We start from the raw sequence: 12,722 nt of genomic DNA on the forward strand, positions 1-12,722 counted from the left end.
TTAGAAATATAGAAGATTTACTAATTTTTCTGATTAAAGAATTTACAAAATATTCATAATGCACTATAATATACAAACGCAAACTAATAAAATCGTATATTTAGGATTAAATATATATAGTAATTATTATCATATAATATAAAAAATACTTATAGCAAGAAATTTATTTCATATTCTATTGATTTTACTCTTTATTAATAAGTAATACAGGGGACAATAATTACATATTTATAGTACTCATAAAAATGCTATTACTAATCAAAAAAAAGAAAAAAAAAAAAAACTGTAAATCATCGTACGTCTGATTAAATATGTTCATAATTGAGAGAAATTAATCAATTTATAAAAAAAATGAAAATATATATAATTATTATATTTAATATATTTCTTTTGAATTATATAATCAAATAGAGAATAGTGATATACGTACACTATCCTTTCACTTAACTTTTGTACAAATGTTAACATTATAAAAAACATTTGTTCATTATTTTTTGAACGCATTTAATATTTAATGCATATATATTTTAAAGAGTTATACAAACCTTTTTACATGAAAAAAATTTTAATACGTAACATGTGCAAAAGAAAGCAGAATACAACTTTTATTATGAAATAAATTATAAAAGTGTACGTTATATATTTTGCAATGAAAATAATATGTTATTTCCCTCAAATTCTCAAACGTTCTATGGAATATTTATTTTTCGCGGCTTTTTATTTCATATATATTTTTTATGTAAAAATATAATTAAGTTTTCTTTTTAATAATAAAAATGTATTTATATAATATTTTACAATGGAAATTTAATTAAATTTCTGTTTACAATGGTAGCAACGAACAGTAGTAATATATAAATTTTTAGAATACTTGATTTAATTTTCACATAAAATACTTATTACTTGTTGCTTTTTTTTTTTTTTTTGATACAACTAATCATAGTAACATTTTTAATAAAGCAGTTTTTTTAGTTCATTTTGCTATTTATATTTATAATATATTAATATAATATTTAATATATATAATGTTAATCCTTTCTTGAACATCTTTAATATTCAACTTTAATTAAGGATATATTTAATAAAATTCTTGTTTCTTATAGAGTTCAGCATGTTCGTTAACTTTATCTTTTATATATAAAAACAATGTTCACCATATGGAATATTATTTTACTTAAAAGAATAATACAAAATAAGTATACATAAATATTGTTAGACATTCAAAGCATTTGTACATGGATGAAAATTTAATCTTTAATTTTAACCTTCTATTTATCCTTTTTTATAAGTATGAATTAATCTAAGAATTATCATTTTAAGAGATACGTCAAGCTTACATATTGAGATTTTTATAAGTGTACTATTTTATTTTCTAATTTACTTGTTCTAAATTTATTCATTATATCTATTAATTCAAATTTATATTTATATTAAATATAAATTCAATACGTTTCTTATATTTGAAGCTTTAACATACTATTGAATGAACTTATTCGACTATATCATGAGTAAAATTAAAATAAATAAAAATATTTTACAAATATAATACTACAATTCATGGTATAATAGAGCCTTAAATTATTACTAAATAACAAAATAAAACATATTTTTTTACATATGAGAAATAATAACAATGTCAGCTAAAACTATAGTAATTTAAAAAAAAAAATAATTATAAATAAATTCATCTAATAATACTGTTAAAAAATATAAAAAAAATAAATAAAAACAAGTATTAAAAGTTAAAAAGGAAAATGACTATAATTTAATTATGTCGCATTATTTCTTTTTGTCTTAATTATGGCTATTTAATAGAAATGTACATTTATCGCAATTTTGCATGCTTTTTAATTTCTTTAATCTAAATCATTTGATAATCTGTATAACACTAATTAAATGAAGCTCCATATACTGGATTTACCCTGCAAATCGCCTCCCGCCAGAATGAATATAGGTATATTTAATGAATCTCCTAGATAATCCTTTCGTATTTAATTTAGAGTAATTAATTCAATCTCTTTTTTTCCTTTTTCTAATTTTACCCACATATGATCCAAAAGGAGTAAACTAATTTACAAAAGAAAAACGTAAAACATTTATAATATGATTATTTTTTATTTATCACACTTTTAGAAAAATATTTTATAAATGATAACATATAATTTATTCATTTTACATAATGCAATTTGTTATTTACTTTGTAATAAAGGAAAAACACAAAAATTAATCCCATTACTAAAACAACTACTATAGACATACGAAAAAATGTGTTGTTTAATGTATTATATTCTTCATCTTTTCTAGAAAATATCTGTCCATATGTATTACAAATATCTGTATTCGTAGCTTTATTAGGATATACAACTTGGAAATTTCTTGAATCTTTAAATATTGGTGACATTGATTTCAGTGATTTCCATTCTATTTTCGTGTTAACTGCTCTTGCTAAATATTGGAGATCACATTTTTTACCTGCTGTAAATTTGTAACCTGTATAAACTTTTTCTTTTATAAAAAAACCATCGTCTATCAATTCTTCTAAACATACACATTTTCCGTTCTTATCATTCTCTCGTGTGTTACGTAGACAATACATTGCTCCGCTTCCAAAATTCCATCTAAATTCATTATATTTGATTTCGTCAAATGATATTTTATTTTTTTCTCCTTGATTATTATCACCCACTTCTTTCCTATTTTTTTCAGATAGAACTTCTGCTAAATACGTACTGGATATTGCTACTTGAACATCTGAAGAAACATTTCCATGGATATCTTGTAGTGCAGCACTTCCAGCTGCAGTCGTACTAAAACTTTGTTTGACATTTTCTCCGAATAAATTACATGACATACCATCATTATTTGGTGAAGATGCCCCATTACTCACAGTAGAACATGCAGTTAAATAAATTGACTTCAAGAATTCTTCATTTATTGGCGTAGAATCAGGATTATCTTCAGTCGTTTTATATATAATACTTTTTAGTCCATTACAACCTTGCTTATTTTCAAAATCGAATTTAGATAATATTTTTCCTAGATCAAACTCATTACCACAGTTCAAAAAATAATTAGGAAACTTTGATATATTTTTCTCACAATATTCCCTCCTTTTTCCATTATAGAAACTTTTAATAGCATTAAAGTATTTCTTATATTTATCAATCACACCAGAAATACAAAAATGTTTACTTTTAATACTCTCATAATATGCAAAATATTCATACAAATATCTCTCACTTTTTCTATTATACAATTCCTTTAAAATTTCGTCATCAAAATTATAACTACAATTTAATATCCTATAATCCTCGATAACAGAAGTTTGAGTATTAAAAATGTTAGTAACAACATCTGTTACATCAGTATTTGATGAATTGTTTTCAAAGAATTTGCTTATTTCTTCATATACACAGTATATATAATATAAACAACGCCAATTATAGTTCCATAATTTATTTTTTTCAGGTATTTTTTTTAAATTTCTTGCAACATTTTCACGATTAATATAATTACCTTTATATTTAGTTCTTACCGAATCAAATATATTATAATTGAAATTATTATTTAATTTATTGTTCTCAGATATTAATTTTATATATATATCATTTGAAGGTAACTTCTGTAATATTTCATCCTGAAAATTGAATTTAGAAAAATTAATTATACAAATAACTTAAATAATTATTATAAAGAATGAATATATTCACATTCTTCTACGCTAAAAGTAGAATATAAATTAAGTAGCGAAAATTATTATTTCTATGAAAAATGAAGTTATACATAAGTAGTTTTTTCCATTTCTATGATTCTCTTTCAATTTTACGATGTCCTAAATTAAAAAATTTAAATTATACATATATAATAATGTATGTATAAATAACACAATATATATTATAATGAAGTGTTTAGTGCTCTTTTTTCTTTTTTTAGTATTTTTATCTATCTCAATATTTCTTAATTAAATATGTCACCTAATTTATTTTATAATGTAAATTATAATTTTATCGTTTTTATTACATTATTATAATTAATTGAACCTAAATAAATTAAGTGTTGACGCAATGTAACAATAAGTGGTGAAAAATAATTAATATGCGATGTAAAACAACTTCATTATATATATATTAAATTAAAATTAACATATTTCTTTAGTAGGAAATAATTTGTTTAATATAAAAATTTAACGGGGAATTATTTTATTTCTGTTCAAGCACTTTTGTACTTTTAAATAATTTTTTGCAGCCTACTATAATTATCTAACGAAATTACAAAATGTTTTTTTTTTTTGTTATAGTAATTATTCCATTACCAAGAATAAACTATTTCCACTGAAACTATATCTTTTATTATAGTTAGATAAATGAAATCATACATGCATTATTATCCTTAACCAAATGTATATTAAATTATTAAATATATATTAATGAAAGTGTAATATTACAAAAATAAAAAAAGGAAACAAATAAAAAAAATTATTTTTAATTTATTAATATAAAATGCATATATTTATTTTAATTATAATTTATTTTTTCTGTAGGTATACTATGTAAAAAACTAAAATTTTTTTGATTTCTTTAGAGTCTATATTAGGTAAAAAATCAAATTTTAATTTTTTTTTTCATTTCACTGTTTCCATTCTGCATTTCTTCTCACACGCTAAAGTATTAACATTTAAATAAAACAATGAGATGAATTATTTTTAAAATAATTTCTAATTAAAAAAAATATCTGTTAATTTTCTTAAATATAAGGACAAAAATATTCTAATTTTTTAATTATAATGAAATTATTATTTCATATTTAACTGAACAAAAAATTAAATTAATCTGAATAATAAATGTTAAATATGGAAAAATATCTTTCAATATCTATTTAATATTATATAGTTACTAAAGTAATGATGAAATTAACCTCACCATATTACATAATTAACAGGTTTTCTTTAAAATTTCCCATGAATTTTTTTCTTTTTAATGATAAATGTACTAAAATATAATTTATATTATAAATAAAGAAAATGTTAAAGATTATTTTTTTACGTTTTTGAGTATGTTTCTTTGCAATATAACATTATAAAAATTCTTTCTATTAAATATGAAAATTTTAGCATGCTAATATCAAGTTAAATAAAAATATAACGCATTAAAATAAATAAATAATTATTATAGTTCATATATATACAAAGCAGTTTTCTTTTCATTCTGAAATATTCGAAATTAAAAAGAAATATTTTACTTTTTTTTATTTTAATTTATTTTTTTCTCATTTTATTTTTACATAAATTAATCTTTTATTTACCGCGAAAATGTAATATTTTTATTTTTTATTATCTATTATAGATTTCCTTCATAGTATATACATGTATAAATTAATTTTCCCTTTTTAACGAAATTGCAATAAATATAAATATATAATTATAATTATAAAATTGTACCTCGAAAAAAAATAATAATTTTAAATATTTTTTATAAATAGAATTTCATTTAATTTACATATATTTATTTATTTATTTATTTATCTTAAATATTTAATTTAAACAGGGTTTTTAACAATTCTTCTGATTAATCTGCTTAGTAAAGTTATTCATAAACTTATTCAGAATTAACGAATAATAATATTTTTAACGTCACATCATGTTAATAAAATATTTTATTTATTTTAACTGTTAGATATTCTCCTTAAGTTTTATTTTAAAAATTTTTTCGCGAAACATTTTAGACTATTTTTTTTAGAATATAGGAAATTTATAACCTTTGTTATGTAACGTATACTACTAATAATCATTATTCAGATACATAATATAACTATTATTACATATATAATGTTTTTTATAATATTCATATATTTGTATTTATTAAGTAAAACGTGTTATACATAAATAAATTATTCTCCCTAAACTAATTAATTTATTAATATATACTAGTTAAAAAATGTTCTTTATACAATGTCTTGCATGTTCCAATTGGGAGTAAGCTCCAGGGGACAATGATAAAAAAAAATTTTATTTTTTCAATGAAAGTTGTAATATTTTGGATTATTTTTAAAATATATTCTTTTTATATTTAGTAATCAAATTACATTTTTTTATATAATAAGCTGTAATATACTATATGAAAACTATAACTATAAAAAATCCAAAAATTTATAATATTTTCGAAAGTGTCGATAAAATTTGATAACACATAATATAATATTACTGATAGTTTAATTACTTTAAAAATTATATATATAATAGAAATAGATATCTATATTAATTAAATAGACTTTTTTTATTTTAAGTATATATAATGAGATATTCTTTATAAGAATAACAAATTTATATGTAATATTTTTAATAACGTTTATATTTAATAAATAATTAAATATATAATTATAATGTTTGAATGTATATTCATGGAATATTAATTTAAAAAATATATAAAAATTAAAAGTTATTTATGTGTTAAATAAATGCTAAAATGTGTTTCATGTAAAAATTTTATTAATGAAATAAGTGAAATTTATTAAAGAAATATATTTATCACATAAAACAGTTCCATTCCTCTTTCTAAATATATATTTATTCTTTGTATAACCTACTTGTCTATATATATTGATATGTTGAAAATAATTAAATACAACACTTATTGTTAAAATTATACTATATAATTCAATAGATGTGAACATGAAATTATGATCACATGCTTTTAATTAGTTGAATAGATAAACAAATAAAATAACATTGAAACATAAAGATTTAACACCTTTTAATAAATATATTATATTTATATAGTCATTATAATCCTATATCACAAAATATATTTTCTATAGTATTCTGTTAGTTATTGTGATATTGTAAGTCCCTCATTAGAGGTTTAATATATATTTTTACACATTATAATCATAATAATAAAGCTAGCATATTATAATTATTAGCTGTGTTAAAATAAATTAATTTGTACAGATACATACTGTATAAACATAAAGCATAAAATCTATCACTATATAACATTTATTAATATATTATTTTCTAGAATATCCTTAATATACATATGTTTCTACTAATACTTTAAAAGTATATATAGCCAGTAATAGTCATCCAAAAATATTTCACTAAATATTTATCCTAATACTAATTACATTTAAAATATATTCATATATCAAGTTTCGCATTCATTATATTACAAAATAAACGAAATTATAATTAAACGAAGGAAAATATTCCAAGATAGTTATCAATTAGCTAATTCATTTAATATATAGTATCAGGACATATAAAAATTTAGCATATAAATAAAAATTAATAAAAAATTAAAACATCTTAAAAATAGTTAAATTAATAATCACATTTAAATATTTCTTTTAATTCCTATTAGCTAATATCTTTGTTTATTATATAATAAAGTAAGTGTCCAACAACTATTATAATTAGGTTATAAAGTAGTAGAACCCAAATTTATAATAAAAAAAATTGTATAAAACAAAACAAGTAATATATATAATTCATAAAATAAGACTTCTAGTGTTTTCAATTCGATAATTTTGTCAAAATCCATGATTTAAATAATTCATTATATCTAATGTAAATATTAGTAAAATACGAAAATAATAGCACTTATCTTATCAGGAAAGGATATATAAACATTCCATTATTTAATCCAAAATAAATTTTATTTAGAAAAAAATCCAACAAATTATACATTAATATTTACTTAATTTATGCACAATAATATAATCTTTTAATGATATAAATAATATATAAAATATATAGATTATTTAAATGAATTTTCAATATAATATATACTCATGTAAATTGTGAAACATTGAGTAAGCAATACTATTATGTAAACAAATAATTTAATAGTTAGCTTAAAAATTTCCTTTAATTGTACTGATTTAGAATCTCAAAGTTTGTAAGCATTTATAAATAATCCATAATTAAAAAGTACAATAATTCATGATATATCTATAATTACATATTTAGACTATGCAAAAAATTACGTCCTTTAAAAAGACTTTTACATTTGGTAAATTATATAAAATATTACACATAAAATATATTTAATAGAATAAATATTAACATTCTTTTTGGGTAAAAAAATTTTTTTATATGTATTAATATAATCCAGATCATTTATATACACACAATGAATGCAAAAACATCACATTTATTGCTAACATTACTATAATAATACTTTTTTTTAAAGAACCTAAACAAATAATCTTTTTAGTATTGATCAGAAAAAAATAAAAATTAGTCAAATAAAATGTGTTACATTCCAATTAAATTACATGAATTATTCTATTATATATTAATTTTAACGCAAATATATAGATATTATTCACGAAATCTATTTTGACACATAGATGTGTATATGGAGACAAGATATTTGATTAAGCTTAAGTCGTTCCTTAAAATAAAAATTGAAGAATATTCAAACAGTCAAAAGTTAAAATTAACACAAAAACTAAGAAAATAATTATTTATTGCTTCTCAATAAAAACCCGATATATTTAGCTGTACTTATTAAATATAAGTAGTATTTTTATGGTTGTTTAGTATATCACTGACTATATGACTATATATGTTATGTTCATCCTTACAGAAAAACACATATTACCTCTTATTTAATCTTTTTATGAACTTAATGTTCTCATATTTTATAACTTTATTATAGTAATAAACCATCCCTAATATAAATACAACAACAAATATAAGGAAGGGTACGCAATAAATCAAAATAGGTGATTTAAATATTATTTCTATTGAACTCCATCCACCTGTTCTTAAAAATGTAGCCAAAATTCCCTCTACCTGATCACTTTGACCTCCTGTAATTGTCTTTGGGTATACCAGGCTTAATAAACCCAACAAACCACCACCTGTAAATGTCTCTAATGAAATATCTAATACGGGCACAATCAATACCAAGAAAAATAACAAAAGTAAAGCAATTCTTATTCTGCGTTTTTTACGTGCTAATTTTTTATATTCCTTATTTTCAAATGGATTTATGTTTTTAATGTAATCTTTATATTCAAGTTTTTTAAATATTTTTTTTTCAAAATCAAAATATTTTTTTGTTTTAGGTATAACACATTTATTCTTCTTAACAGTTTTACCTAATTCCTCCATATATAACGAACTCCTAAATAATTGTTTGCGTTTTCCCTTTGTTCCTTTTTTATTTTTAGATATATATTTTTTTTTTCTCACTACATTATTTGGTATTTCTTCGTTAATATATGCAAGACATGAACCCTTATTCCGTTTATATTCTCCTAATAATCGATAATTTTCTTTATTTAATATTCGATGAATATTACATTTTTCATCCAAACTTTTAATAAAAAGGCTCTAAAAAAAAAGAAAAAAGTAAATATTTCTTATTCAAATGCAAAAATATTCTCATCCTACAAAAAACATTAAGAAAAACAAACAATAACAATATAAGTAATGCAAATGTATATGAATAGTGTTAACATACCGTGTCATTGTAAAAATGACATATCCAAATTAAAAGTATAAACGTTGAAATTTTAATAAACAGTAACGTAATTTTTTGTTCCATCATATATATATCTAAAGTTTTAATATATTTAAAAAGAATTATATATATGATAATGTATTATATATTCAATCAAAAATAATACTACATATATATTTTCAATTTTTGTTTATTATTTCTTGATACATATATAATTACATATGTATATCTACAATGCATTTTGCAATACGCAGCAGAATAAAATACCATATAATATATTATAAAATTTTAATATTTATGTTATGAATAACAAAATAATTTTAAATAAAATACTATAATTTTAATTCATTCATAATTATTCAAAATATATAAGTTTGATATTTAATATAGTCCAACAATTAGAAAATTTTCTTATAGTATCTTTTCAAAGTAAAAATATATATGATATAATAATGTTTATAAATGATTATTTCATTTACAGCATAAAACGTATAGAATATAGATCTATTTGCAACATTTTACATATTAGGAAAATAATTTCTAATTTTATTGACGTTTTCCCATTGTTAATTCTATTTCTTATGTTATTACACTTTGAAATAACATGTTATCTATTTTATAAAATATTAGTTATTACAATTATACAATAATTCTAATAATTAATGAAGTAGTCAATAATTTATACAACTTTTTTTGTTTTGTGAAGTATAACACATTTTTTACTTGCTACATAAACAGGTACTTTAGGTCAAGGTTTACAATATATTTACAAAATTCAATTTATAATGTTTTATTAAATCTATAAAAAAATATATATATTTAAGATGTAAATAAATACTTATTTTTCATATTTATGTTATATTTTAGAACGCTTAATTTATAATTTAATTTAATATGTAGCATAAATTCTAAATGGAAATGTTTTAAATGAATTTCCTTAATATTTTTACATTTTCACCAATATATATATATGAAGAATATTAATACATTAGAAAAAAAAAAAAAAAAAAAAAAGGACACTCTAAAATTAGCAGTTGAATGCTTCAGAGAACTATCATAATTTTAAAATATACCAAATTTTTAAAATTTATTTATGAGATTAATATACAAGTTACTATATGTACATTAGAAATAAGGACGTTTAACCATATTATTTACCAATATATATTTTTAACTATTATCCTGATAAATTTAGAGCTATTAGAGTAGTTTTTGTTTCACCACTTACAAACATATATTGCCAGAAAAATAATAATACACATAAATATTAAACAATAAATACAATTAAATAAAAATGCTTCTTTTTAATAATATTTATAACCACAAAAATGATTTATTCAATTATTACTGCTACATAATTGATGTTGAGAAGATAATGATAATCATAAAATCATGGTATTCCAAAAATATTTCTGAAAAAATCCTAAATAAAAATTTATTTTATTTTTCTTTTAAATAAATATTAATTTTCCAGCGAATAAATTAAAAAATTAAGAACAAAGAAAAACCATGAAAATTAAAATAGCATTTTAAAGTTCAAAAAATAAATAAATATACACATACAATAAAAATCTTCCCTTCCTTTCATTATGTATAAAATAAGGCAAGTTTATCATAAATTTTAAAATAATAAATCACTTTCCTAATGACCGGAATAAATAGTAATATTATACTAGAAAATAGTAAAAAATATAAAGCAGCAATATTTACAGTTAAAATATAAATTAACAAATGAATTCAATAAAATATCATTAATTGTAATGTTACATATTAATTTTAATGCATAAATATATATTTTTCATTGAAAATTTTATATAAACAGAAATATATATATTAAGCTATAATAATTAATTCAGGTGAAAGAATAAAATTATATTACATATAAAAAACATTCAAACATTCATATTTACAAAAAAAATAAAAACATATTTTTTTTTAATTTGCATACAAATACTACTGCATATATGTAGCATCGTATATAAAATATATGCAATTGTTCCTATATTTAATATGTCAATAAAGATATTACATGCAGTATATACCATTACACGTTTCCTTATTTAAATAAACATATACTTTACCACTCATAGAACGTTTCCAAGGACTTAATTTGTTTATGTTTTATGATTTTTCTATAATAACAAAAAATTCCTAGAATAAGCATAATAGCCAATATTAAAATAGGTACACAATATATTAGAATACTAGATACTTTTAATGCTGTAGTTGAATTCTTTGAACAAAAAGAGCTCAATGAAGGGGTATCTACGCCTCCAGAGCCAGCTTGAAGAGACTGAGAATCAGACGTAGAACTATATCCTAATATCTGACATAATAATGTCAATAAATAAATTGAATTATTAGAATTACTTAATGATAAATCTAATATAGGTATCATTAACACCACCACGAATAATAGTAAAAGTAAAAAAAGTCGTAATCCGTATTTTTTACGCTTTAATTTTTTGTAATTCTTATCATTAATTAACATCATTTTTTTAAAAAAAGCTTTATCATTAAGTCCATTCATTATTTTTTTTTCATAATAATTATATGATTTATGCAACATGGTTGATTTATTTTTCATAAGTTGCTTAATCAATTTTTCCTTAATTAATGCACTTCTATATAATTTTTCTTTATTTTCTTTGTTCCATTTTTCATTATCAGTTGTAAATAATTGTTTTTTATTTTTTTTTTTATTATATGATATCTTTAATTCTAAATCACCAACATTTGCAAAAATACCTTTTACACAATTTCCTAATAATCGATAAATTCGAGTATCTAATTTTTTATCAGAACCATAATTCTCATCCAAAATTTTGTTAAACCTGCTCTAAAAAAAAACGTAAATATTTCATATATGAATGGATAAATATTCCCATTTAAAAATAAATAATTAATAAAAATAAACAGTAAAATTATAAATAATACAAATGCCCTCAAAAAATTTTACCATACCATGTAACTGTAAAAATGACACATCCAAATTAAGAGGATAAACAAAAAAATTTTGATAAAAAAAATAAACATAATATTTTGTTCCATGCTATAGATGACTTATATTGAAATATATGCAATAAAAAAAAAAATTTAACATCAAGTTATACACTTCCAACAATAAAAAAATAAATCTTTTATTTTAATGCTTTTTTTTAAAAAATTAACATATAGAGCATATTTCATTACTTAATCTAAAAAAAAAATACCAAAAAAAGGATGCTAAAAAATTTTATAATTAATATTATT

The 12,722-nt window shown here is 19.5% G+C and overlaps 3 protein-coding genes across 3 annotated transcripts; all 3 read right to left on the reverse strand.

Moving 5' to 3' along the window:
- Positions 1-2,010: 2,010 nt before the first annotated feature.
- Positions 2,011-3,801, reverse strand: MKS88_003072 (PIR protein; the record flags this gene model as incomplete). The annotated part of the gene is made up of 3 exons (XM_067216133.1): positions 2,011-2,067; positions 2,237-3,637; positions 3,784-3,801. 3 exons carry the CDS (start codon positions 3,799-3,801, stop codon positions 2,011-2,013), a joined length of 1,476 nt encoding a protein of 491 aa, XP_067072811.1.
- A 4,798-nt stretch (positions 3,802-8,599) lies between these two features.
- Positions 8,600-9,557, reverse strand: MKS88_003073 (fam-l protein; the record flags this gene model as incomplete). The annotated part of the gene is made up of 2 exons (XM_067216134.1): positions 8,600-9,340; positions 9,471-9,557. 2 exons carry the CDS (start codon positions 9,555-9,557, stop codon positions 8,600-8,602), a joined length of 828 nt encoding a protein of 275 aa, XP_067072812.1.
- A 1,990-nt stretch (positions 9,558-11,547) lies between these two features.
- On the reverse strand, positions 11,548-12,521 carry MKS88_003074 (uncharacterized protein; the record flags this gene model as incomplete). Its single annotated transcript, XM_067216135.1, has 2 exons — positions 11,548-12,309; positions 12,435-12,521. 2 exons carry the CDS (start codon positions 12,519-12,521, stop codon positions 11,548-11,550), a joined length of 849 nt encoding a protein of 282 aa, XP_067072813.1.
- Between the last annotated feature and the right edge of the window lie 201 nt (positions 12,522-12,722).

Source organism: Plasmodium brasilianum, chromosome 10 (genome assembly GCF_023973825.1).
Source record: "Plasmodium brasilianum strain Bolivian I chromosome 10, whole genome shotgun sequence".
Taxonomy (NCBI): domain Eukaryota; phylum Apicomplexa; class Aconoidasida; order Haemosporida; family Plasmodiidae; genus Plasmodium; species Plasmodium brasilianum.